At 35.0% G+C, this 26984-nt stretch overlaps 2 protein-coding genes across 21 annotated transcripts; both read left to right on the forward strand.

Moving 5' to 3' along the window:
- Positions 1 to 1093: 1093 nt before the first annotated feature.
- cnppd1 (cyclin Pas1/PHO80 domain containing 1) lies at positions 1094 to 10378 on the forward strand. Its single transcript, NM_199928.1, is given in 8 exon segments — positions 1094 to 1257; positions 1989 to 2091; positions 4250 to 4331; positions 4422 to 4542; positions 6717 to 6845; positions 6945 to 7006; positions 7934 to 8051; positions 8815 to 10378. Coding segments are annotated over 8 exon segments (1284 nt in total). The 5' UTR covers positions 1094 to 1194; the 3' UTR covers positions 9421 to 10378.
- A 2057-nt stretch (positions 10379 to 12435) lies between these two features.
- Positions 12436 to 26817, forward strand: prkag3a (protein kinase, AMP-activated, gamma 3a non-catalytic subunit). Of its 20 annotated transcripts, none has more exons than XM_087236645.1 (13): positions 12436 to 12635; positions 14049 to 14085; positions 14190 to 14296; positions 15675 to 15756; positions 15840 to 15898; positions 18221 to 18281; positions 18757 to 18811; positions 20170 to 20296; positions 20879 to 21044; positions 23590 to 23627; positions 23726 to 23872; positions 24488 to 24658; positions 26494 to 26817. In XM_087236645.1, exons 3-12 carry the CDS (start codon positions 14216 to 14218, stop codon positions 24602 to 24604), a joined length of 933 nt encoding a protein of 310 aa, XP_087092771.1. In that variant the 5' UTR covers positions 12436 to 12635; positions 14049 to 14085; positions 14190 to 14215; the 3' UTR covers positions 24605 to 24658; positions 26494 to 26817. The 20 variants fall into 20 exon arrangements, with proteins under 20 accessions (XP_087092771.1, XP_087092773.1, XP_087092772.1 ...); XM_087236647.1 differs by having other exon boundaries at positions 24488 to 24581; XM_087236646.1 differs by having other exon boundaries at positions 18221 to 18266.
- Positions 26818 to 26984: the final 167 nt, after the last annotated feature.

Raw genomic sequence — 26984 nt, forward strand, 5'->3', positions numbered from 1 at the left:
GATCAGTTAATGGGTCATCTAATGATTCTTAATCTAAATATTCCTGACATTATTTATTGAATACCAAAGGTCTCAAACTGGATTCCTGGAGGGCCGCAAGTCTGCAGAGTTTTTCTCCAACTCAAACACAGCTGATCCAACTAATCAAGGCGTTCAAGACTGCTATAGACTATTAAGCAGGTGTGAGTTGGAGATGGTTGGAGCTAAACTGTGCAGAGCTGTGGCCCTCCAGGAATTGAGTGTAAACCACTGTTGCATATAAACTATTGTTACATAGAATGACATTTTACTGTCAACCTTTCTGTAAATTGCAGTAAACGTTTAATGATAGTTCTTTCTTTTTGTTACTCGTTAATTGGTGTTATTACATTGTGGTTAATTCAATTATGCAGTGAATAAAAATGTGTAGTAAAATAGAACATGGCATATATAATATCAGTAAAAGTACAACATACAGAAGGAAAAAACTCACATAGCTACATTATTATTGAAATTATTACGGTGAAAATTTAGATCGTGAATATTAAACAGTTTACGTAACTGGATGCAAGACAACGCCATAAAAGGAAAAGTAAACAAGTGCTGTCGTAATAAATTAGAGACGTTAATGTTACTTTCCTCTAGAGGGCAGTTGACGGCCACAAATGAGGATGCCCATCAAGTCTCCGGGGCTTTTAGAGTTACTGGAAATAATTTCATATAAAATAAATACATTTTTTAAACTGTTCTCCCAATTAGAAGGTCTTGACATGCATCTTTAGATGTTCTTGCGCAAGATTTAATTAACGCCTCAGCGATTGCTAGTGAACTACTGTTATTGGTCCATAAGTGTAAGCGTTGAGAAAAGTAACACGTTCCATAGTAGAACGATAAGTGTTTCGCTGTGTATTTATGAAAATCATTACTTGCCTTTGAATAAAACAGAAAACGATGAGTTATTGTTTAATTCTATGTATTATAATACGACATAATGAATGTGTTTTATGTTTAACTTACCCGCCTCTTTCATAACCAACACTGCCGTATACGCATTTCTACGCAACTGAGCTGCAGACTGGGCGCATTGACTGGCGTAAACTGTGATTGTGAATCGGTAGCATTGGAGCTGTTGCGGCAGAGAGAGGGCGCTTCACGACGCCTTCCTTCGGCCTTTCTGTGTTTTTAGTCTTTTAAGATATATCTTGGAGGGCCAAAATGGACTTTGGCGATTTGTATGACGAGCGGACGTTCACCTTTTCGGACTTTCAGGAGTTTACGGTCAGTATCTCTAGTGATTTTTGGTCTAGTTGTGCTGTTTTGGCGGGTGACTCCGAAACTCCAGCCAAACAATCGTAACGCTACGCACGAACTTTTAATCCATATTCCATGGCGTCCTTCATAAAAGCCAATAATATTAGGAAGAAATTAGTATTATTCAAAACTAAAACAAATGCCTGCTTTGTTTCAGTCTGTAAAACAATGACAGTTTGTTGTCAGTGAGAATTAATCTAGTTCGAGGCTTCATCAGAGGCCCAATGTTTGGGTGTGATAGGAAAACACCACAAGTACGTTAACGTAATGTTATTGTTAAAATTATTATAAGTAACGTTAGTCTAACTATTAAAATATCTCTTAAAATTAAGGTAAAGTTATTTTTATATACACATTCGGATATAAGAAAATTATTCTTTGCTAATACTAAACAGTGAAATCATATTAACAGCCAATGACGTTACAACATTGTTCAGTCAAATTAATACTGCTTATGTTGTTTTAAAGCCGTGCTTGCATGTGATTTCAGACCCAATATTCAAAGTACCATGGTAAACGCATGTCAAAAGTTGTTACTGAACGAATGTGCGAATATTAAACCACCTTTACCTCTATCTTTTAGGGAATAGCTAGGTGTTTGTAGAGAAGTGTCGTGGGTTAGTGAAGCAGTATTAACTTTGCTTGGAGGATTGCATGTGTTTGACTCAACATTGCGTTGTTCGTGTGATCATCTATAGTTTCTGCCTGAACATGAGCAGTGGTCAGAGAGAGTGAGGAAACGATTGTATTATGGTCTGGATTCTGACAGCACGCTGGATGCTCTATCATGCCCCATGACAGGTGAGTCAACTGAATTTAAAAATAGGCATGGGCTAGTATAAGATTCTGATGGTATGAAAACCTTGAATAAAAGTATCACAGTTTTACGGGATTATCACCACTGCTCTTAAATATATTATTTTTAAATGTCTGGGTTAAAAACAAACCTTTTTCCACTTTAAACACAATATATTTTATTTTTGGAAACATTTCAAATATTTTGGAGCAGTAAACATGTCAGGCTAAATAAATTAAATGAATCATTGACTTCTGCTGTATTCATTAGTTTCAAAAACACAGATTTCTTTGCGATTTAAAATAGCATCTAGGATATATTTTATGCGGGAGATACTGTTGTCCTAAAAGCTAAAAACAAATGTAAATAAAAAAGTCTTACACATACTGTAGGAATATAGCAGAAAATATTGGTGGTTTTAAAACTGTGGTATACCTTGAAAATGATTATCGTCCCATGCCTACAATCAAATAAAAGTTATTATTAGGGCCAGACGGAATCTTGTGTTGATGTTTTTTGCTATTTCTGCTAAGAATTTTGGTAAAAGTCTGCAGGTGTCTGCGAATTTTTTTGGGAGTATCAGAACTAAATCTTAATATATGAAATAAAAAGTCTTTTAAACTTTTATTTAATGTTTAAAATGCAAATCCAATTAGATTGACTTTATTTGGTATATAAAGCAAGTTTGTCATATAATATGTCTAGTAAAAGACAGAAATTATTACTGTACAAACTGCATTGTACATAAATCAGATGAACATTTTCACATTAGTCAATAATATTACTGAAATTAAGTAAAAAACTGAATAAATTTAGATTTACACACATTTACTCATGTAAATGAACAGAACTAATGGCTAAAAATCCGGGTGAGCCTAGTTATTATATAGAAACATAGTTAACCTGCAGTTTTATAGCATATAGTTGATGTCTGTGTACGTTTAAGGAAGTTTATTTGTGTATTTAGTGTATGTGTTGTTCTTGAAGTCCTCGATTGCCCTTGGCTGTCGCATTTATAAACAACTATTGCAATATCATATCCTTAGCCTCTTCTTCACTGGTTTACATTAGAATAATAAGAGGAATAAGAGCATTTTGCTGTTTTCAATACAATTGTAGAAGTACTGGTCGAGAGTTGTTGCTTATGTACTCAAGCTACTGTATGTAAGTTGTTTATTAATTTTAAATTAAATTTTATTCCGATTTAAAGATTCATTGTAGTGTTATGTCTGCTGTTTTATTTATGTTTATTTATTTATTTGGCATAACTAATGCAAATCACAATTAAAAATAAATACAATAAAAATCAAAAATAAATAAAAGTGTTTAAGGAGTAATTAAATGTGTCAAAAAATATAAAGATGATCAACAAAATCCTAAGTCCAAGGCACTCAATGTACAGTAAATTAAAAACATTAAAAAGATACTAAAATACAATTTCATTAGTGTTATAATAGACATTTTAATTGTAACTGGTGTAGCATCAAACTGTGCTTTTCTTTAGTATTGATAGATTACATGGCTTGCTTCATATGCAAACAAGTATCTGAATCTGAAAAGGTGTGAACCAAATGGCCTACAATAAAGTCAAGTGTTGTGACCTAACCCAACCAGTTTGGTGATCTCTGGGGGGTCAAATCCTTTGTTATAAAGTAGTATTTCACAGACAGTACTTTGGTTAAAGTTACTGCAATATTCACTGTCTTCAATAAAGTCTTCTCTCTATAAGAACTTTGGTCAACCTACTTATTTTATGTATTAGAGTCATCTAATACATTGGCGAGCCACCCAGGAACGGTTAAGCATCTAACAGTATAAATAAAAACTTAGCGTGCATTTTAGTGTGCATCAATTATATTTGGATGTTACACATTTATTTTTTTTATAAAACATTATGCAATTAAGCTAATGTAATTTAGTTATTTTAAATAAATTATTTTTAATTGTTGCAACAAAATAATTATTAGTGTCATAATGAAGCATTTGTGTTTGATTGAATTGCATTGCTATTAATAGTTGTTTTCTAAATTGCGGCTTTTTTTTTATCATAGATGAACCTTACATCATTGCCTCACAGTACTGTTAGATTTAATATATAGTGCAGTATTTAGTATTTTGTTTAGTATATAGTTTTCACTTCACCTATTGTTTTTTTTCATCCAGACATTGCTGTGGAACTGCTCCAGAAGTCTGCCCCAAGTCCCATTAGGAAGCTCCACAAGAAATACGCTGCACATGTGGCCAGGTGTGTTTAACTTCAAAACTGTCTCAGTGTGCTACAACTAGATTTGATGAATATTCTCAGGAGCAACATCACACCCTATTTGTGTTACAGGGAAGCCTGTATCTCTCCCTGTGCTATGATGCTGGCCCTGATATACATTGAAAGACTGCGACACAGAAACCCGGAATACCTGCAACAGATCTCCTCCTCAGACCTCTTTTTGATATCAATGGTATGTTGACATTTTTAAATAGGTCAGTTTTAGATGTTGCTGTAATGCATAGTTATTTATTTTACTAAATGGGTGATAATTAAATATAAAAATGAAATCTTGATAACTCAACTTTCAAGCTCTTTCGGGGGCAAACATGTTATCAAAAATTCTTTAAAATACTATACTATATAATACTATAACAAACAGCATCTGATGTCAGGGATGGGCGAAATCTTATCATTGCAAAATACCGGTAAATATTCTACCCACAATAAAAAAAGAGTGACTTATTGTAATAATGCTAAAACCTATTATTAGTTTTTGAAATGGGTTTTTATTAAGCCTGTTTACAAACACAGATTTGCTAACATACTTTTACTCTAAATTCACTTTGTAACGCAAGTCAATATTCATTTCTATTATCTTTATCCTCTTTGCTGATAAAAAGTAAAAACAAAAAGGCAAGGCAAACTTTTATTTATAGAGTTCAATTTTACACAACCATCGTCAATTCAAAGTGCTTTTACAATAATTGAAATAAAATATAAACTTGCATTAAAAAAGAACAAAACTATATGTATAAACTGAATACAGATACAAAATAGCATGCATGCATCACTCAAAAGCAAGGGAGTAAAAAAAGTTTAAATTAGATTTAAAAGCATCCAATGGTGGAGAAATCCTTATGTTCAGAACATAAAACACAAGAATGAATGCTTTTCTGTGAAGATACTAGGGCTGCTCGATTTTGGGAAAAATCATAATCACGATTATTTTGGTCATAATTGTAATTACGATTATTCCAAACGATTATTAGTTGAACTCAAAATTATTAGCACTCCTGAGAATTTTTTTTTAAATAAATATTTGCCAAATGATGTTTAACAGAGCAAGGAATTTTAACAGTATTTCCTCTAATATTTTTTTCTTCTGGAGAAAGTCTGATTTGTTTTGTTTTGGCTAGAATAAAAGCAAATTTAAATATTTTGAAACCTTTTTTAAGGTCAATATTATTAGCCCCTTTAGGCAATATATATTATTGATTGTCTGCAGAAAAAACTACTGTTATATAATGACTTGCCTAATTACCCTAATTAAGCCTTTGAATCACACTTTAAAAATATATCTAAAAATATATATATATATATAAATATATATACAAAAAAATATCTACTAAAATATTATGAGCTGTCATCATAGCAAAGATAAAATTAATCGGTTATTAGAAATGAATGATTAAAACTATTATGTTCAGAAATCTTCTTTCCATTAAACAGAAATTGGGGGAAAAAGGTTGCTAATATTCAGGAGGGCTAATAATTCTGACTTCAACTGCATATATTATTTTCCTCCCTGCAAAGGAAAGAGAAATAAATACAATAGAATAAAAATATGAAACAAACTGTGCTTTTAGCATCTTCACCGTAAGAAAAACACTTTAGCTGCAAAAGTCTTCAGTCAACAGCAAAGAGGGATTTTCTCGTTGTTTTATTAATTATGATAAAACAGGCGGCAGCTATAGTGCTCTCTCACTTTAATGGTTTCGCTTTCACGTGTCTCTTGATCCTCAACTCGTTTGTTTATTACAAAATGAGGGTTAATATGAATAATCACTAAACACCCCATTTTGACACCTATTTGAACATTGAAGCACTCACGTTAATGACTTTAGATGTGTGTGCTCTCTGCTCGTCACAATGTGCAAATGAGACCAAGTGCAGACCGCATACTTCTGACTGTCTGCGCGCCGCACACACACGCACATAAGCATGCGGTCTTTTGCGCTTTTAAGAGCCACAAGTGAGGACAACTGGACAGGGGGCGGTAAATAATGGAATAATCGTTTATCTCGATTAATGGTTTTTCATAATCGTTAGAAGCCAAAATCGAAATCGGATTTTCGATTAATTGCACAGCCCTAAAACATACTGAACTTTTCTTTTTTTTTCTCTCGCAATGGATGCATATAAATTATTGTAATAATTACAAGAAAATATTGTGATACAGTTTAAAGTCCGTATTGTCCATCCATATCTGTTATAATGTGATGAAATATGTGTATACATGTAGATATGTAATTCCCCAAACTTCTGTTGGAAACGCACCTTATAAATGCTTAAATTTGGCTTTAGAAAAGGTGCAAGAAACATGAAGTAATCAACAAGACTCTCTATTTCTGTAAATTTGTCCAGATGGTAGCCAGTAAATATTTGTATGATGAAGGAGAAGAGGAGGAGGTTTTCAACGATGAATGGGGTACTGCGGCCAAGCTGGACGTTCAGACTGTCAACACTCTGGAGATGAACTTCCTCAATGCGATTGTAAGCGTGACCTTCCACCCTTCCAAAGTACTGAAGGTTGTTTTGCGTTTGTTTTTTTCTGTGGAAAGTGATTCAAAACGAGATGTTGTATATTTGCAGGAGTGGAACCTCTTCACTGAACCAAGTGACTTCTTTAAAGTCCTTAGTCAGGTTGAAAGCAGGTTAGTTAACATGCACTACATGTCTCATACTAGTGCATCTCAAATTACATTTCCAGTGAACAATCCCTCTGGCCTTTAAGGGAGTCATGGCATACCTTTTTGTTTTTCTTTTCAAAAGATCAAGGATGTTTTATTTTTAATAACATCCTCATGAGTATTTGCTTCTTTTGCAACTGGATAGTTCACCCAAAATGAAAATTCCCTCATTTACACAGCCTCTACTTGTTCAAATCCTATTTACGTTTATTCCTTTGAACACAAAAGTATATATACTGAAGAACATTGGAAAAAAACAGCTGACTCACATAGTGTGTATATATATATATATATATATATATATATATATATATATATATATATATATATATATATATATATATATATATATATATATATATATATATATATATATATATATATATATATTATTAATGTCATTGGCTGCTTTTTCCATCAGGCTTCAGAGTATCTTGTGTTCAACAGAAGAATGAGATTTTAAAAAGTTAGAAAAACCTAAACGCTGTTCCAAGTGGTGCTCACTGCAGAGCCATTTGAGGAGAGGTGAGCTCCAGAGAGGGGGAGCTTAAGCTTGAGCTCCACCTTTTTTGCACTTCTTCTACGAGTGATGTCACTGGGGGTAGGGTTAGGGGTGGGGTTGGTGTACGCATTAAAACAGCTTACAGGAGGAGGAGCGACAGCTCATGCTCCCCCTCTCTGGAGCTCACCTCTCCTCAAATGGCTCTGCAGTGCCCTTTTCAGGCTAATCTGTTCACCAGTGTGATTTGTGTTAGTAATACAATTCATTTAAGTTTTGAGTTATGTAACAAAGTTCAAGGTCCTCAGACCTGCTTGTTTGTTCATTATATCATCATGGTGTTATGAATTTCAGTGTAATCGAGACATGTTAATTGGCTTTTGTGCTCATAGTATTGCAGAGCGGCAAGGTATGAAGCGAGGCTGGTTCACCTACACGGATCTCTGTGTTCTGTTGGAGAACCTCAATTGGAGGGAAGCCCTATCAGCTATATACCAGCACTTTACCAAGGTGAATCATCTCAACTGAACAGATAAGACTAGATTCATAAACCAGAGAAGTAGTCTGTATGATGTGTGTACTGTATTCAAATTTGCCAAAAGCCAAACAGTAGGAATTTGCTGAAACTCTTTTCCTTTGAAATCTCATTTGGCCCGAATATTGCACCTATTTTGATGTCAAGATTGAAAAGAATTATCAGCAAATACTGGCTTAGCTTCAGCATTGCATATATTTAAATAAAGTCTGCCCTTTATATATGGTTTGGTTTATTTTTATTATGGTTAATGTGTTTAAAGAATAAAGTGAGATATATCTGAAGATGTTAAGAGAGAAAAAAAAGTCAAAAAGCAAAATATTTATATACTTTATTAGAGGATTTTGATTTCATATTTTGAGAACTTCATCTCCCCTGCTACTTAATTTCTTTATCAATTATTTTAATTATACATTTTTGTTATGTTTTTTAATTATTTATGTATTATTATTATTGTATTATCGCTGATGGTGGTGGCGGTAGTGTTAGTGGTAGTATTAAGGCTGGTTTATACTTCTCTGTCGAGTGATTGGCGTGACTCACGGCACCCGCCTTGCGCGTTACCGTGCATTTATGCTTCTGCACGCTGTTTGTGTTGCTCTGAAATAACACTTCCGAAACGCTAGCTGGCAGGCACTGTGGGTGACATCAATCACTTGATGCAGAAGTATAAACCAGGCTTAAGTCTCATTCTCTTGTTCAAGCATTGTAAAAAAAAATGCTTTATTTTCCCTCCAGGTTACCTGTATGTTGGGTCTCCTGTACTTGACTAGCGTAGCTGGTCTCATCGCTTCCTCCACCGTCATCCACCAGCTCGGACGTCTCCCCAACTCTAGCCGCACTTACTTTGAGCCAGTGAAGCAAACATCTATTCAGACACCAGCACTCCTCCCTGAGCTCTTGCCCGACTCACCGCGCCAAACCTCAAACCTCCACTGCTGCATCCTGACCAACGAAAGCTTGAAACCGCGGCCCACCACTGCCGGACCAGACCAGCACTGTTCTACCTCTTCATCCAACATGGTGCTCTGTCTCTGGGGCTCCATCCTCTCCACTATCTCCTATTCAGACCCCACGCTGGACATCCAGCCTCAAGACTGTTTGGCATCAGAAGTAATCTGTCACGAGCACCAGTACGCAATGGCTCAAAACGCCTCGGCGACTCTTTCTGCTCCATGGTATGCCCGTCTCTCAGCACTTTGGCTTGGGTTAGCACCGTTTAGCACTGGCCCCATGTTTCCAGACGCCCATCTCAGCTCCTTGCCACCCTTTGAAAGGCGTCCATGTTGCCCACAGACTCCTTTGCCATTTGGGAAATCGCCATCCCTTCTCATGCCCGGCTAAACGAGTCTCATAGGAAATTAAAATCAGCTAAGTTTACATATGCAGTCAACTCGACCCTTGGTTTCCCTGTTGTTTTTGTTTATGAACCAGCCATATAGATAGTTGAGGGATATCAGTATGTGGTGAGGACGTTTATTTCTGAAGTGGCATACGATGATGATTGACAGTTTGAGTTTTGACGTGTGTGATGCAGTGCGCGCTAATGCAAAGTAAACAAGCAGGCTTTGACTTCTTCCTTTTTCTGGTATGGGTTAGTTTGGCTGCTTTCAGGTGTTATATGAAACCTCCAGGTCATCTAAGTAAAATAAAAATAATGATAAGTTGTTACATAAGTTGACAAAAGGGTCTTCTCTTACACACTGAAGTCGGTGCTCTTGTTTTGGATCGATCGCCTAGCCTTTTGTGTTATGCTGACGTACTGAAGGAGGGCTGTATTGTTTTGAAGTTCCTTCCTGTGACGGCCTTTGCTTTCAAGTTGGATTTTAAGCCTGGTTTTTGTCTGTTTGGGTTTAGAGAGGATGTGGAAGAGAGTCTTAAAGGGATCAGTTGCACAATGCACAGCTTAGTTTAAGAAATCTGAAAGGTTTCTAATTGTCAAATAGTCGATGCCATACCTCATCCTCAAAGCGTTCATCGTTGAAAGCTTTAGTTATCATATTTCATTTGTTGATATCCTTGATCATTTGAACGGGCTATATTTGGGTTAATACACAATGCTTGACTTGCTGAGTTTATTTTTGGCTTTATGTTTTGTAAGAAAAATAAATATTGAGACTGATATAAAACTCCCTTTAATACAGGATGACTCTTACATGTCATATTCAGCATTATTTGTGGACTTCTCTGGTCTGTTAACATGTTTTATTTTCACCTGTACTGATTTTGTACATTTTGTATAGAGATTATAAAAGAGCATATAGCTGCAGCAGTGAAAGTAATAAAAACATCTCAATCTCAATCATGATTTTTTGGTGTGTTTTTTTTTTCTTTTTTACAATATTTTTTATTTAATGGGCACCTATGATTAAAATCATCTTTTGTATGCTGTTTGAACAGAACTGTGTAGGTATAGTGTGTTCACAGTCTTATTGGGGTGATATAAACACAATAAGTCTCTTTTTTTTTTTTTTAAATTTCCTGACGTTAAAATAGGATCCGAATCCCTCCCATATTGAAGCCGACTGCAACGTGACATAGGAGTGCGGTTACCCTGCCCACTGAATTAATTGAATTAATTGGCTCAGTAGTATAACCATATCAACAAGACAGGACGTGCGCAAAGCAAGTGGGACTACAAGATCTGTTCAGCTCTCTGTGATCATCAATCATCATCAAATGTGATCAAGGCAAGTTTAAAACGTTTGTAAAGCAATGCATGTTTGTTATCAATTACAGCATTTTCTTTTTTTTCTTTTTCTTTTATTTTTTTTACCATCTTTATCACCAAAGGCACATGTCAGCAAAATTATAAAAGAAGATGCTGCAATCCCAGTTTGTGGATGTTACATCAGGTTTATTTTGTACATTAACATGTATCCTGTCACATTTTCAGTGCAAAGTTAAATGTGTGCGCTGTGTGTGTTTGCATGAACTTTGTAATAACATTGTGAATCATCACAGAAAGGCTTGAATTAACTCCACAACAAATACATCAAATAATCATTGGGAAAGTTCTTACTGTAGTTTTTTCTCACAAACGTTATGTGAGATCTGCTTCTATCATGTCTGTCAGCCGATGCAGCCGAGGTGGAGAGGCACACTGACAGACGTGGGAATGGTGGACGGGGAGAACCAGCAATAAAGGTGCAGGCCACAAAAACAGCTACAAGCTGAAAATTACAAGCTTTTAAAAGCTATAATAAAAAATCTGATGAGTGTTTTGAGCTGAAACTTTACAGACACACTTTGGAGACTCAAAAGACTTATTAAATCTTGAAAAAGGTTTTTTTTAGATTCAACATTTTAGGAATTATTTTTTTTATTTGAATTATTAATATTAAATTTGGAAATATGTTTAAATGCTATTAATTCTTATACAGGCGATGTTGAATGTCCATCCCTTTATGACCACAGTGTACCCAGCTTCTGATGGCTACTTCCAGCAGGTAAACGTCCCATATCATAAAGCGTGAATCATCTCAGACTGGTTTCTTGAACATGACAATGAGTTCACTGTACTTAAATGGCCTCCACAGTCACCAGATCTCAATTCAATAGAGCACCTTTGGGATGTGGTGGAACGGGAGAGTCGCATCATGGATGTGCAGCTGACAAATCTCAAACTCTCAAATCGCAACTGCGTGATGCTATCATGTCAATATGAACCAAAATCTCTGAGGAATATTTTCAGTACCTTGTTGAATCTATGCCACGAAGGATTAAGGCAGTTCTGAAGGCAAATGGGGTCCAACCCGGTACTAGTAAGGTGTACCTAATAAATTGGCCGGTGGTGAGTGTACATTATAAGGGCCAAAAAAGTATTTTGTTTTGAAAATATTCCAATAAAGTGTATTCTTCTGATATTCATAACCTCCAGACTGAGTTTGATTAACTAATGAAACGGCCGGAAACCTCAATCAAACTTATGAACGATAAAATAGGCTAATATTACAAAAGTGTGTGCAAAAATTCAGTCTGAAAATATGAAATTTTAAAGTAAAAAATCCTTAAACGACTAAACATTTTCTACAATATTAAATTCCCAGCTGGTCTCTGGTGAGTTAATTTTGGAGGCTTCCTGAAGGAATGGGCGGTCGCGCGCATATCATGCAGGTCACGCGCTATATTTATAACAACCTGCGGGCGCTCTTACATGCCAACTCTCGCGCTGTCTGTCAGTGTCAAACCAGACACTTTTACACCACGTTTACCCGGATTCGTACAGGCAGCGGCATCCTAAAATAAGCAGTCTTCTCTTCGCTTTGTCTGCCAGTCGCTGTAGCGTCGCGTCTTAAATAACCGACCTCAATTGATCCTAATATAGCGCGGGGGCAGCGAGCATGCGCAGCAAGACGCGGAGATGCGCACGGAGGAGCTCGACCGTGCACACGCACAAATGGACACTGGCACGCAGGTAAGAGTCAGTAGGTACATATAACCTTCTCTAGTGAGTGTAAACAAGCGTCTGATGCGTGGGTTAAAATAAATACGTAAGGGAATAAAACTAGCTAAAACGACTGAGCTCAACGTAAACACAGTGCTGAAGTGCTCTCAGGGTAATACCATGGTTTTGTTTTCGCATTATTTACTAAAAAGTGCGTTGGTGTTACTGTCTTATAACCTTGTTTTTATTGGTGAGAGGATTTACTTCAAGAAATCTAAGCAAAAAATAGCGCTTTTAAATTACACTGATAGGTAAGTATTAGTACTACGACATATATCTAATACCAATTATAATTTAATTCAATAATATTTGTATGGATCATATGATTCCCAGTAATTTTTGCAAGGCATATGAGATAGCAATACAGTTTTTTATCTGTTTATTCTGTTTACTGACACTGTTTTGAGAAGATGATGCTAGCATAGGTAGCTACATTAGAAATATGCCGATATTCATCAATGCAATGTTGTGATAATGAACGTATCAATTTGTTATTGTGGGGATTTTAAAGTGCTTTTAATAATTATTTATTACTTAAATGTTTAGACTAACTATCAAAAATATTCAGTGGTGTTTACAACTGCACCAAATATGTTGAAAAAACTTTTTTTTTTTTAAATAATAAAGATTTCCACATGTTAATCTGGCCTATGGCATGCCAGAAATATCGATTAGAAATATTCAGATTCTTTACAGACCAAATGTTGATGAACACCAGGCCTGTAGCCAGCCTGGTGTAAGGGATGGTTCTTTTTCTTAAAAAGTGGACCTTTTTTTAGTTATTCGTCTAATTTTCTATTTAATTATGAGGTTTAAATAGGTTGCATTTTAGTGACATTTTAAGCACTATTTTGTTTTTTGTTGCTGGATTAGCTTGTTGGATTGTCACTTTTTGATGTACCAAAAACATTTCCTAAAGGTTTACATCAATTACACTTACATCATATACATCATATGAGCAATTCCAGCGTTATGGATGTGACATTTGCAGTTCAGTTACATTTTTAATTAATATTGTCTTAAAATATATCTTTTTTGTTGTTACAGTGGATGAAAGTTGATAGCTACTAATGAGGCTAATGATTTTTTCTTACATTTTCCTACAAACATTTGTTCACTGTAACCATTATTGTCATAATCACCAGTGTAATCCACAGTCTAATCCTGGCAGATTGCTGGTAAACACACAGTCCGCTAACAGACTACAAATCCACCATTTTGGACTACAAGTTCTAGTCATGCACCACTCACACACACCCTTGCCTGACCATTCTGTTTAATAAAGCTGCCTTTGGATCCACAGCGTCCACTTCACATTACAATTATCATTAACTTGTCAATTTCAGTTAATTTCATCATAAAATATTCAGTGATTATTGCAACACACACACACACACACAGGTAACACAATAAATAATGTGATAATAAAATAATGTGACACAATAATGTGACATCAAAATTGATTTGATTTGACACGCACACACATACACACACGTCCATTATTAATCTGTTTTGTTTCTGACAGGACGATTGCCATGAGGACTGTTTAGTGAACATCACAGGTATGTCAATTCACATTTCCTAAATCATTATTATTTAGATACCCTAGGTTGATATCCTAAAAAAACAATCTTCAATCTAATTTGGTGTGTTTTATGTCCTCCAGACCCGGATCCAAATGCCGAAACTTATATGAACTTTATGAAGAAGCACTGCTGTTATGATGCAATTCCTACCAGCTGCAAACTGGTCATTTTTGACACAACACTGCAGGTTGGGACTTAACATAATTTTAATATTTAAAATAGTTTAAATGTGATTTTTATAGAGTTTTATTTATTTATTTTTTTCTAAAATAGTTTTACATTTATCCAAGGTCTGAAACACTTAAAATGTCTCTGTAATTCCGGTTGCAGCATCAGCCCCTATTGCATTGCATCTGAAATGGTTGGTTAAGGAGTCTAGTCTCTTAAATCCTGCCTTTCCTTGAGTCTTTACTCTGATCTGATTGATCAGATGGCCCAGTCTGTAGTGATTGGTTGAAAATAAAACGTTCATTAGCATGTAGACTATTTCAATGTGGTCATGTCATTGGCCCATGCACATTTCCTGCTTGTTATCAAGCTATTTCATAACCATAATAAGAGGCAATTCAATCACAACCTAATGTTAAAACAGCTACAATACCATTATTTATCAATATGTGGCTCTTTTTTGGATTCTCAGAAGCTATAGAAAGTAAAAAATATAAAACGTTGGGACCATTGTTTTTGTTTACATCCCTTAAAATGGTCTATTTCAGCTGTTTCACAGCTCTTGGAAACAATAATACGAAAAGTATACAGTGGTGTCAATTTCACCGAATTAATTTGACTATTTATTATTTGCAAGTGCAGCAAAGTGGATTTGATTTACAGAAGAAATTTAAGATATCGATTACAGAAATTTAACTCTTGAGGGTCAAAGTTGATGTTATTTACCAGCAACCAATGAAAGTCTATTATGCAAATGTGTTATAAACCTGTGTAGGATGTATAAACAGTGATTTAAGGTAATATCTGAATAACTTTAATGACTGTTATTAATTTATGCATACAGTATACAGTTGAAGTCTTACAGTTGAAGATTTATTCGCCTTCCTGAATTATTATCAAATATTTTTCCCCAATTTCTGTTTTAACAGAAAGAAGACTTCTTCAACACATTTCTTAACATAATAGTTTTAATTACTCACTTCTAATACCTGATTTATTTCATCTTTGCCATGATGACAGTAAATAATATTTGACTAGATATTTTTCAAGACACCAGTGTTCAGCTTAAAGTGACATTTTAAGGCTTAACTAGGTTAATTAGGCAGGTTAGGGTAATTAGGCAAGTCATTGTAAAACTGGTTTGTTCTGTAGACTATCGTAAAAATATATAGCTTAAAGTAGCTAATAATTTTGACCTTAAAATGGTTTTTAAAAAAATTAAAACTGCTTTTATTCTAGGCAAAATAAAACAAATAAGACTTTCTCCAGAAGAAAAAATATTATAGGAAATACTGTGAAAAGTTCCTTGCTCTGTTAAACATCATTTGGAAAATATTTGAAACTGAAAAAAAGCTAATAATCTTGACTTCAGCTGTGTTTGTATTTTATGCACACAGGTGAAGAAGGCCTTCTTTGCATTGGTGGCTAACGGTTTAAGAGCGGCTCCTCTCTGGGACCACAAACTGCAGAGATTTGTGGGTAGGAATGACCCCTTGGATATGTGCGTATTACATTGTGCATACTTGCTCGATTTCACTTTATTTCACTTCATATGTTCGTAGGTATGCTGACGATCACAGATTTCATTAATATTCTGCATCGGTACTACAGATCTCCTATGGTGGGTTGCTGTCTCTTGTTTTCCTCTAATGATATTCTTGTGTTGCCCTTCATAGTTGGAATCTTATTGATTTCGCATTGACTGTCCACATAATGCCGCATGAAACTGATATTGGTATCTTAGTAGATCATAAGACGAGGTGTCTAAAAATGGCATTTGGCCACACTCTTATTGTACACAATTCATTTTCTTACACTAATATTTTGAGTACGGTAATATTGTAAGTTTAAGTATCTCAGGGTTTTGTTCATGAGTGAGGGAAGGATGGAGCGTGAGATTGACAGGCGGCTTGGTGCAGCGGCAGCAGTAATGGCAGTGGTAAAGGAGCTGAGCCGAAAGGCAAAGCTCTCGATTTACCGGTCAAGCTATGGTTCTACTCTCACCTATGGTCATGAGCTTTGGGTCATGACCCAAAGGACAAGATCTCGGATACAAGTGGCCGAAATTAGTTTTCTTCGAAGGGTGGCAGGGCGCACCCTTATAGATAGGGTGAGGAGCTCTGACACCCGGGAGGAGCTCAGAGTCGAGCCGCTGCTCCTCCACATCGAGAGAAGTCAGCTAAGGTGGATCGTGTCAGGGTTCTGCCACTTTGGTCTTGTAAATTCTTGTTTTGGTGGCAGAGCTCTGACACTACTCCATGTCTGGTCCTGTTTCTGTCTCTGTGTGCGCGCGCGCCGTCGTGGGTGTACGCAGAGTGTGCGCGCTGCCACTTGATGTGGCCGCGCACGCTCTGCGTCCCTCAGACGCGCGCGCTCTTGTACTAGTGTTTGTGTTTGTTCTGTCAGCAGCGCGCTGCTTTATTCTCAGCGCCTCCGTCTAGTTGGTTTCAGTTTTGGTTGGCGCTGAGATGAAGCATGCGCGTTGCTTATGTGTGAGCGCACGGTAAGGTGTTTATCTATCGTGTGCTCGTGTCTTGCGTCTCTTGTCAAAGCACGTGGCTCGGTGTTTACATTGTGGTCACGTGCTTTTGTCGTGTGATTCAGTGTTGTGTTTGTTGTCATGAACATGCGGTTAATGAGTTCCCTCATTGGCTGCATGTTCTTGTCCTGTTAAGTGAGCGCATGGCTTGTGTTGTCTCGCTGTGTCATGCGCTCTATTGTCTTGTCCCACCCTCCTTGTTTACCCATTATTAGTTAATTGTGTTCACCTGTTTGTGTTAATTTTCTAAAGTTTATATACCCCTCACTTTTGCTGTCCTGTGCCAGTTCGTCATCACTTGTTGTTGTTTGAACCCTTGTCTTGTCATGTTTCCAGTCCTGTTCCTGACCATCCAGCCCAGTGAAGTTTGTTTGTGTATGTATTTGTTTTGTTAATGTTTTCCCCCTCGGGGTAGTTTATTTTGCATTTTATTTTATTTTTATTATTTAATAAATTCCCATTATTCCTGCACTTGAGTCCTCGATCCTTTTTCCCCATTTCCCATCACCAACCCTGACAGATCGGGCATCTGTTTCGGATGCCTCCTGGACGCCTACCTAGGGAGGAATTCCAGGCATGTCCCACCGGGAGGAGGCCTCGGGAAGACCCAGGACACGCTGGAGGGACTATGTCTCTCGGCTGGCCTGGGAACACCTTGAGATCCCCCCGGAGGAGCTGTAGGAACTGTCTGGCGAGAGGGAAGTCTGGGATTCTCTCCTAAGACTGCTGCCCCTGCGACCCGGCACGGAAAAGTGGCAGAAAATGAATGAATCATTTTTTAAACTTGTATTTGTAAAGTCAACTTACTATTAAGCAAAGTAGGGTATCTATTATGCACAAATCACTTTTCTAAGGGGTTTAAACACAGTTGTGTGGCAGCAGTGTGTGAATATAGCCAACCTCTAATGGTAAAAATTGATTAATTAAATTTTCTATAATCACACTGCAGAAACACTTTGATTGACATTCTCTTTTGCACATGTCATCAGAGGGAAAGCCCCGCCCATTACTGGTGATCTCTTACTCATTAGCATAAACAGCCCTGAGTGAGAAGCAGCGTCGCCATTAAAGTTTTAAATCTGCTGCATAGCTCCGCCCTCTTTTGAAAAGACTGGGGGGACAGTCTCATCTGAATTTAAAGCGACAGTCACCAAAACGGCACAATTTGCATTAAAGCCCAAAAGAGGCAGTTTCAAAGAGTTATAAAAAAATGATGTGTGAATTAATTTAAGCTAACACTTCACATACACACTTTACATACACACTTTAGACTTGTAAAAAGGAACTAAAAAATAAATACTACTAAATAATTAAATAAACAAACCTTTAAGTGTATGCATGCAAGCACAACATATTATAAGTACAAGACCTTTATATTTTATAGGTTTTTGTTTTGTCTTGCAGGTTCAGATCTATGAACTGGAGGAGCACAAGATTGAGACATGGAGAGGTGATTCATTTCAAAGTAAATAATCTGAACTCCACAGGTGATGTTGGGATGTTTACTTCCTAAATGAAAAGACACTGCCAATATTAAATTGTATAATGATTACACCTCATTTATTTACAAATGATTTAATTTAAAGATTACATAAAGTAATAATTTATTTCCATCATAAATGATTGTGGTTTTAATTTGCTATCGCATTTAATCAGTAAACTACATTAAATAAAAGATAACATCATGTTTAGATTTACTAAAGTCCTAGACAAATATGATAATCAGGATCAGAAAAAGACAGAAAAAAACACTGGAGGGCTAAAAATGTTGACTTCAGCTGTATATAGTATTGAAACACTAGCAAGATGATAGTATGTACAAAGGGCTCAATATATCTCACCCAGCTGTCATTGACTGTCATTGTGTAATTCTACAGTAAATTTACTGCATAGTGTTGACTTGCGTTTGATTTTTCCAATGTTTTTCTGTCTTTCTCTAGATGTTTATCTGCAGTATCAAGACCAGTGTCTCATCAGTATCACTCCTGATGCCAGGTATTCAAACTGTGCAAACATTACTGGCACAATTGAGTTTTATGGGTGGATATTTGGCGGCATATAACTGGTGTAAGATGCAAGACAGATATTCTTAATCACATGATGTTTTTCCCCTCAACTTTATATGAAGAAATGACAATATATCCAAGAAAAGTGTGTTGTGAACACTTACGATATCATAGATCTGCCGCTTTGAGACTGTCGAATGAATATTTTCCCTGCATAAGCTCATTAGCGCTGTTATGTATTTACAATGGTGCGAACCGTTATAGGGGTGGTCAAATGTATAATTATATCATCTATTATTTTAATGATTCATAATATTATTTAGGATACAGATCACAGAAAACTACTTCTCATTATTAAAGGGCTGACACCCCTAGCCCTTGTTTTGAAATCCTTCAGGAGGGATCAAACATTAATTAGGAGGTTGATCCCCCCCCAACATCTCCTGTAATTCTCACCCTGAATATATCAGACATTTATTATTGTACGTTTTGACATGTAGAGAGATAAAGAAAATAAACAGGGATCCAAAATGATTGTAAAAACACACACACACACACACACACACACACATACATACATATATACATACATACATACATACATACATACATACATACATATATATATATATATATATATATATATATATATATATATATATATATATATATATATATATATATATATATATATATATATATATATAATATTTATACAACTGTTCTGTCTGTTTCTGCAATAGCAGCATATATATATATATATATATATATGTGTGTATATATATATATATATATATATATATATATATATATATATATATATATTATAAAACAATTGTAATAAATTACGTGATGTTTTTGAACAATATCTTTTTTTTTTTTTTAAATGTGTTTATAGATTTTATTTTAAGTTATTTTAGTACATTAAGTTATAATATTTCAGTGGAAATATTTCATTGGTAAATAGATTAAATAAAACAAGTTTACATTTTTTATATACATTATTTGAGTCAATATGAATTTTATTTATTGTATATTTAATTTAAAGCTGCAAATTGTTTAAATTTGTCAACTATAATAACAATGATTAAACGTAAAAGCTCATCTTTATCGTGTCTGTACTTTAGCTACAATTATTATATATAATAATTAGTAAATTATTATTGCTTTGTTTTTAAATTAGTACATTTATTTATTTATTTGTTTATGTATTTGCAATTGTTGCTCTTGTTTTGAGTGGTGGTGTATGTATTTATAATATACTGTATATTAAAATATATTCATAATTCTTTTGTGTGTGTGTGTGTGTGTGTGTGTGTGTGTGTCTGTGTGTGTGCCTATAAACAGCCTCTTTGACGCCGTCTACTCTTTACTGAAGCACAAAATCCACAGGCTGCCGGTCATTGACCCAGAGTCTGGAAATGTCCTTCACATACTGACCCATAAGAGGATCCTCAAGTTCCTTCATATATTCGTAAGACTGATAAATTCATTGAAATACACAATTTCACAGTTCATTTTTTATTTTTATTTTTTTAGCACATTCGTTAGTTATTGTCTGCATCACATTACAATTACAAAAGTGATTTTATTTATGGGGCAGCTCAGTGGCTAGCACTGTCGCCTCACAGCAAGAAGGTCGCTGTTTGAGTTCTGGTTGGGTCAGTTGGCATTTCTGTGTGGAGTTTGCATGTTCTCCCTGTGTCAGCATAAGTTTCTTCCGGGTGCTCCGGTTTCCCCCTTAGTCCAAAGACATGCGCTATAGGTGAATTGAATAAACTAAATTGGCCGTAGTGCATGAGTGCATGTAATTGTGTATGGGTGTTTCCCAATACTGGGTTGCAGCTGGAAGGGCATCCACTTTGTAAAAATTTGCTGGAATGGTTGGTGGTTGACTTTTCTGTGGCAACCCCAGAAAAATAAAAGTAAGCTGAAGGAAAATGAAGGAATGAATAAACAGGACACATTCGAGTGTTAATGTACAACAAGCTGCATTACACTTGCATTGTTTTGAGACTTAAAAACCTCTTTCTGTGTTTAATTCATAAATCTCCAGGGAACCACTGTGCCAAAGCCTCGCTTCTTGAAGATGCAGATTAAAGAAGCAGGAATCGGGACGTTCAGAGACGTGGCCACAGTCTCTCAGACGGCCACTGTGTACGACGCTCTGTCTGTGTTTGTGGAGCGACGCGTGTCTGCTCTGCCTGTGGTGGATGATGATGGTACTCTTAAATCAGAGGAAACAAATCACTCATTCCATTTGGGTTTATTTCAAACATTTTTCATTCATTTTCCTTTAATTAGAATGATATATACAGTTGAAGTCCGTCCTGAATTATTAGCCCCCCTGTATGTATAGTGCTGTTTAGCGGAGTGAAGATTTTTTCAACACATTTCTAAACATGATAGTTTTAATAACTCATTTTTAATACAAAACAAATAAGAATTTATTTAAACCAGTGTTTCTCAACCACGTTCCTGAAGGACCACCAGCACTGCATGATTTGGATGTCTCCCTCATCTGTCACACCCATTACAGGTCTTTCAGTCTCTTCTAATGAGCTGATGATCTGAATCAGGTGTGTTTGGTTAAGGAGACATGGAAAATGTGCAGAGCCGGTGGTCCTCCAGGTTGAGAAACACTCATTTAGAGTAATGATGGCAGTAATAATAATAATAATTATAATTTCTTAATTTTCACATGCTTTTGCTTGACTATTGACTCATGCTCATTTATTTTGAATAAATAATGCCATAATTATAAAATATTATTATTATTTATAATAATAATACATTTGAATGTGTGCATTATCTCTAATATTTTTTATATTCATTTTTAAATCATTTATATTCAATTTCATTTGTTCCTTTTATTATTAGTATTATTCATGTAATATGCATATTATTAAATTATAATATTTTACATTTCACATAATATAATAATTTATTATTAGTAATATATATTTTAATTGTTTTATCAATAATGTTATTATTAGCAGTACCTGCTAATACATTATTTATTATTATTATTGGTAGTAATAGTAGTATATATTATATTCAAAATTAATGTCATGTCATCATTAACATTTATGTAAATTATTAGCAATATTTCATTATTAACTATATATGGCGATTATGATTGTTATTATTAGTAGTATAGTTATTATATGCATGCATATTATTATTATTATTATTATTTATTAACAATTAAATTATAATAATCATCATACATAACAATAAGACTTTCTCCAGAAGAAAAAATATTATCAGACATGTTCAATTCAATTCAGCTTTATTTGTATAGCGCTTTTACAATGTAGATTGTGTCAAAGCAGCTTCACATAAATGGTCATACTATGAAAATTTCTTTGCTCTGTTTACCTTCATTTTGGAAATATTTAAAAAAGAAAAAAATACACAGGAGGGCGAATAATTGTGAATTTAGCTGTAAGTTCAGATTTTTGAACCCGACTTTATGCAGTCTTTAGAATGTTGCAAATATATCAAAATGAGTGCTATCATTTAATTAAATAATGCATCATTTGCACAAGCAAGCAACATTTTATAAAACAGTTTATACACAAAAATATTTAGCTATTTTAATCTAATGATTCAGCATGTCTGTTTACTAATATCTTTTAAATAATTGTATGTAGACATGGGATGATAACAAGTTTCAACGTTTACCGCGGTTTGGAAAAGTCAAAGTTTTAAAAACACCACCATTTTCTGTTGTACCGTTCATACAGTATACAGCTTTATTGTTTACATGTTTCTTGCAAATATTTTATTCAGTTTTTTAGGGCAACAATATCTCCAGCAAAAAAATAAAACACTCTCCACATCAAAAGCTACTGTTCCAACATAATTTAAATGTTTCTTAAAATGAAATATATTGTGTTGGATAAAGCCTGATTTATACTTCTGCGTCAAGTGACCGGCGTAACCCACGGCGCATGCAACGCGTGTAGCTGTGCATTTATACTTCTGCGCGCTGTCTCTGTCGGTCTGCAATAACACTTCCGAAACGCTAGTTGGCAGTGAGGTGTTAATGTTCCTCTGTGTCGAGTTTCTTCTCTGCTTTTTTGCTTTTCCTGAACACTATCGGGATGTACAAGTGGCTCAAACTCGCTCATTTTGAGACAGGAACCGGCGGACGTGCAACAACTTTAACTATGAGGTAAACACAAAACAAAACTTTCCACCCGGAGCTCCTTCACGGGACTCCACACTTGTAAACAATCGCTCGCGCCATTCGCGTGGCTCTCGGTCCCGCCCAGACTCGTCAGCGCTACCAAGCCGACCAATCACAGAGCTTACGCTACGCGTCGTTGCGACGTGTAGTTACATTTTTTGAGAGGTGCACGTCAGTGACGGCGATGGCCACGGCGAAGGGCTATGCGTCAGCGCCGTAGCATACGCCGACGTTTGACGCAGAAGTATAAATCAGCCTTAAGGGCAAAAGTTTTAGTTTATACCCAGACATTTAAAAAGAATATATTTTAGAGCGGTAACCACAATACTGTGAAACCGTGATATTTTTATCCAGGTTATCATGCCATCAGAAACATACTCTGGCCCATGCCTAAGTAACTTAAGAATAAGTAATAGTACTTAATGGAAAAGACACTAGTAGGCACAGTACTAGTAGAATAAAAATAGATGCTCAGATGATTTATAGATTAAATGTTTAAATAGCTTGCCTATCTTATGTTAATGGACAACACAAAATAATAACATTTTTACTAGCTTTTCTGCTTTTTTCAGGTAAGGTGGTCGCCCTGTATTCCAGATTTGATGTGATCGTAAGACTTTTATTTTGTTATTTTTAGACATTAGAATCAGCACTGACTGATAATAGCCTGATGATTTTTGTGTGGTGTGCCTCTGCTTGTTTTGTCAGAATCTTGCGGCCCAGAAGACATATAATAACCTGAGCATGAGCATGCAGGAGGCGGTGCGCAGGAGACGCTGCTATGTGGAAGGAGTCATTAAATGTTACCCTGACGAGACTTTAGAGACTGTTATTGACAGAATAGTCAAGGCAGAGGTGAGGATGGGGTTTCTGAAATGAAAGGCTGTTCTCAGATAATATTTCCATTCATTCATTCATTTTCTTTTCGGCTTAGTCCATTTACTAATTAGGGGTCACCACAGTGGAATGACCCGCCAACTTATCCAGTGTATGTTTTACGTAGCGGAAACACCCATACACTCTCATTCATACACATACACTACGGCCAATTTAGCTTATTCAATTCACCTATAGCGCATGTCTTTGAACTTGTGGGGGAAACCGGAGCACCCGGAGGAAACCCACACCAACATGGGGAGAACATGCAAACTCTACACAGAAATGCCAACTGACCCAGATGGGACTCAAATCAGTGACCTTCTTGGTGTGAGGCGACAGTGCTAACCACTGAGCCACCAATCCGTTTTTTCCCTTTTCATATATAAATTTAAATAATATTTAATGAAGTACAGTGATAAAACAATATAATATAAATATTTATATATATATATATTTTTTTAATATATGTTTCTTTTTGTTTCATGTTCAATTCAAGCAACGAGTGGTTTTAGCAATTACATTAAATAGTTCATTTAGTTGTTTCTATTTGTCTATGTCTGTGATGTTGAATATGTGTGTGTGTGTGTTCAGGTCCATAGGCTGGTGCTTGTGGACAGAGAAGACGTGGTTCGGGGAATAATCTCTCTGTCAGACCTGTTGCAGGCCATAGTTTTATCCCCAGCAGGTATTGACGCTCTTTTTTCCTAAGCTGAGAGGAAATGTTTGCTCCTGTTTCCTCATCTAACCAGCACTAGTGTCCAGGTAGGCTTTACTTTGCCTTCCTAGTCCTGCTTTGCCAACACATGCATTGCTTCTGCTGTTAAATCCAGTCAAATGATTGAACACAGAGACTGGTTTATTCTGCCTTAGTTATTTTACACATTTTTGAAATACAAGTACATCAACAAAAATATATACAAAATGTCAACGGGAGTGTGGAATATACATGATTAAATTGAATTATTATTATTATTATTATTATTATATTTTATTATTTTTTTTATTTATATTATTATTGTTGTTATTATTATTTATTATTATTATTAATATTAATAATACTATTAGTATTATTATATTTTATTATTATTTTTATTTATTATTATTATTATTATTATTATTATTATTATTATTATTATTATAGTAGAGAAATGATGATGACTAATAATGATAATAGTAATAATAATTCCTTGATTTACTTATGCTTTTCCCTGACTATTGACTCAAGCTTATTTATTTAAAACAAATAATACATTCATAATATTAATAATAATAATATAAATGTTGTTATTATTATTAATACATTTAAATGTGTGCATTATCTTTAAAATCTTGTTATACTCATTTATAAATCATTTATAAATTTGATTTAATTTGTTTGTTATTTTTATTATTAGTATTATTAATGTAATATGCATATTATTACAATATAATTTTTTCACATCTCAGATAATATAATAATTTATTATAAGTACTATTATTTTTTATAGTTTTATAACTTTTGAATAATTTAAATGTTAATTTCATTATTATTATTAGCAGGACTGGCTAAATCATTATTATTTTTATTATTAATATTATTATTAATATTACATACGCAATACACACATCATACATAGATACACACACACATACTGCGGTATGTTTTAATTAATGTTAAAATGTCATAATATTTATGTAAATATTGTTAACAATATTCTTTATTATTAACCACACTGTAAAGCTATTATTATTGTTATTATTATTACTATAGTTATTAAATTTATTCATATTATTAATGTTATTATTATTATTAATGTATTGCTATTGTTATTATTATTATCATTCATTATTTTTCCTTCAGCTTAGTCCCTTATTTATCAGAGTGCGCCACAGTGGAATGATCTGCCAACCATTCCGGTATATGTTTTACACAGTGGATACCCTTCCAGCTGCAACCCAGTACTAGGAAACACCCATACACACTCACATTTACACTGTGGCTAATTTTGTTTACCCAATTCACCTATAGCGCATGTCTTTAGACTGTGGGGGAAACCGGAGCCCCCGAAGGAAACCCACGCCAACACAGGGAGAACATACAAACTCTACACAGAACTTGCCCTAGCCGGGACTCGAACCAGCAACCTTCTTGCTGTGAGGCGACAGTGCTAACTACTGAGCCACCAACAACAGTATTATATTTGTCAACAAAACACACTTCCAGCATTTAAGCATTCAACCATGAGTAACATGTAGTCAGCGGTGTTCAAATGTTTGACTGGTACTGTGAATTATCTTACACAAACAACCTGTTTTAATAAAATATTCACTAGTAATTATTAAATATGATATCATTTGATTATGGTTGTTTTATTTATTTTTCTCCATTGTGTTACTGCTCAACTAGTGAGCAATGAAAATAACTGAAAACCTCTCTGTGCAGCATTAATCATAGTAAGCAGCCGATGAATAAAGTACTCCCAGCATGCTTTGTGAACTCATTGTTGTCTGTTTGAGCACTGAATGAGGGAGAATGGACTGGTGGGTTCGGGATGGGAACAAAAAGCTCAGTCATGTCATTCTACGGTTTGTCAGTGTTTTCTCTTATGCTGTTTCAGGTTTGTAAAAGTGGATGAAATATGACTGCCAGCGAGATTAAAGGAAGGATCTCTTTTTTTTTTTTTTTGTACACAATTACATTGTAAAATTCATGGATTATGTAGAGTGTGTAATATATTAATCAACACATTTCTCATTTAAATGAGAGATGCTTTATTATGATAAAGTACTGACGAAACCTTGCTTTGTTTTAATGTATGGGCGAGCACACACGGGCTGAGATTTTGATCAAATTGATCATGGAGTTTCCTCTTTGTGCTATCTTATGAAATGTACAGTCAGATAATCATGTTTTTTTTTCTAATAAACTGTTCCTCGTGCTCTTTTTTGTTTGATTGGTTTGTCTTCTCGACAATTAACATTATATAGGAACCAGAGAGAACATCTGTAAGCATCTGTTGTGCTTTATTTACTGTATATGTATATATATAAATATAATATGTCAGTACACCATGCAATTTATTTACATGTGTATAATTAAACATAAATG

The sequence above is a fragment of the Danio rerio genome, chromosome 1 (assembly GCF_052040795.2).
Source record: "Danio rerio strain M-AB ecotype USA chromosome 1, GRCz13ab, whole genome shotgun sequence".
Lineage (NCBI taxonomy): Eukaryota > Metazoa > Chordata > Actinopteri > Cypriniformes > Danionidae > Danio > Danio rerio.

Coding starts and splice junctions, on each gene's coding strand:
- prkag3a (XM_087236640.1), top strand. CDS start 12,440: ATGCGCACGGAGGAGCTCGACCGTGCACACGCACAAATGGACACTGGC. Junction 18,282..18,756: donor GAGAGGTGATTCATTTCAAA/GTAAATAATCTG, acceptor GTCTTTCTCTAG/ATGTTTATCTGCAGTATCAA. Junction 20,297..20,878: donor TCAAGTTCCTTCATATATTC/GTAAGACTGATA, acceptor ATAAATCTCCAG/GGAACCACTGTGCCAAAGCC.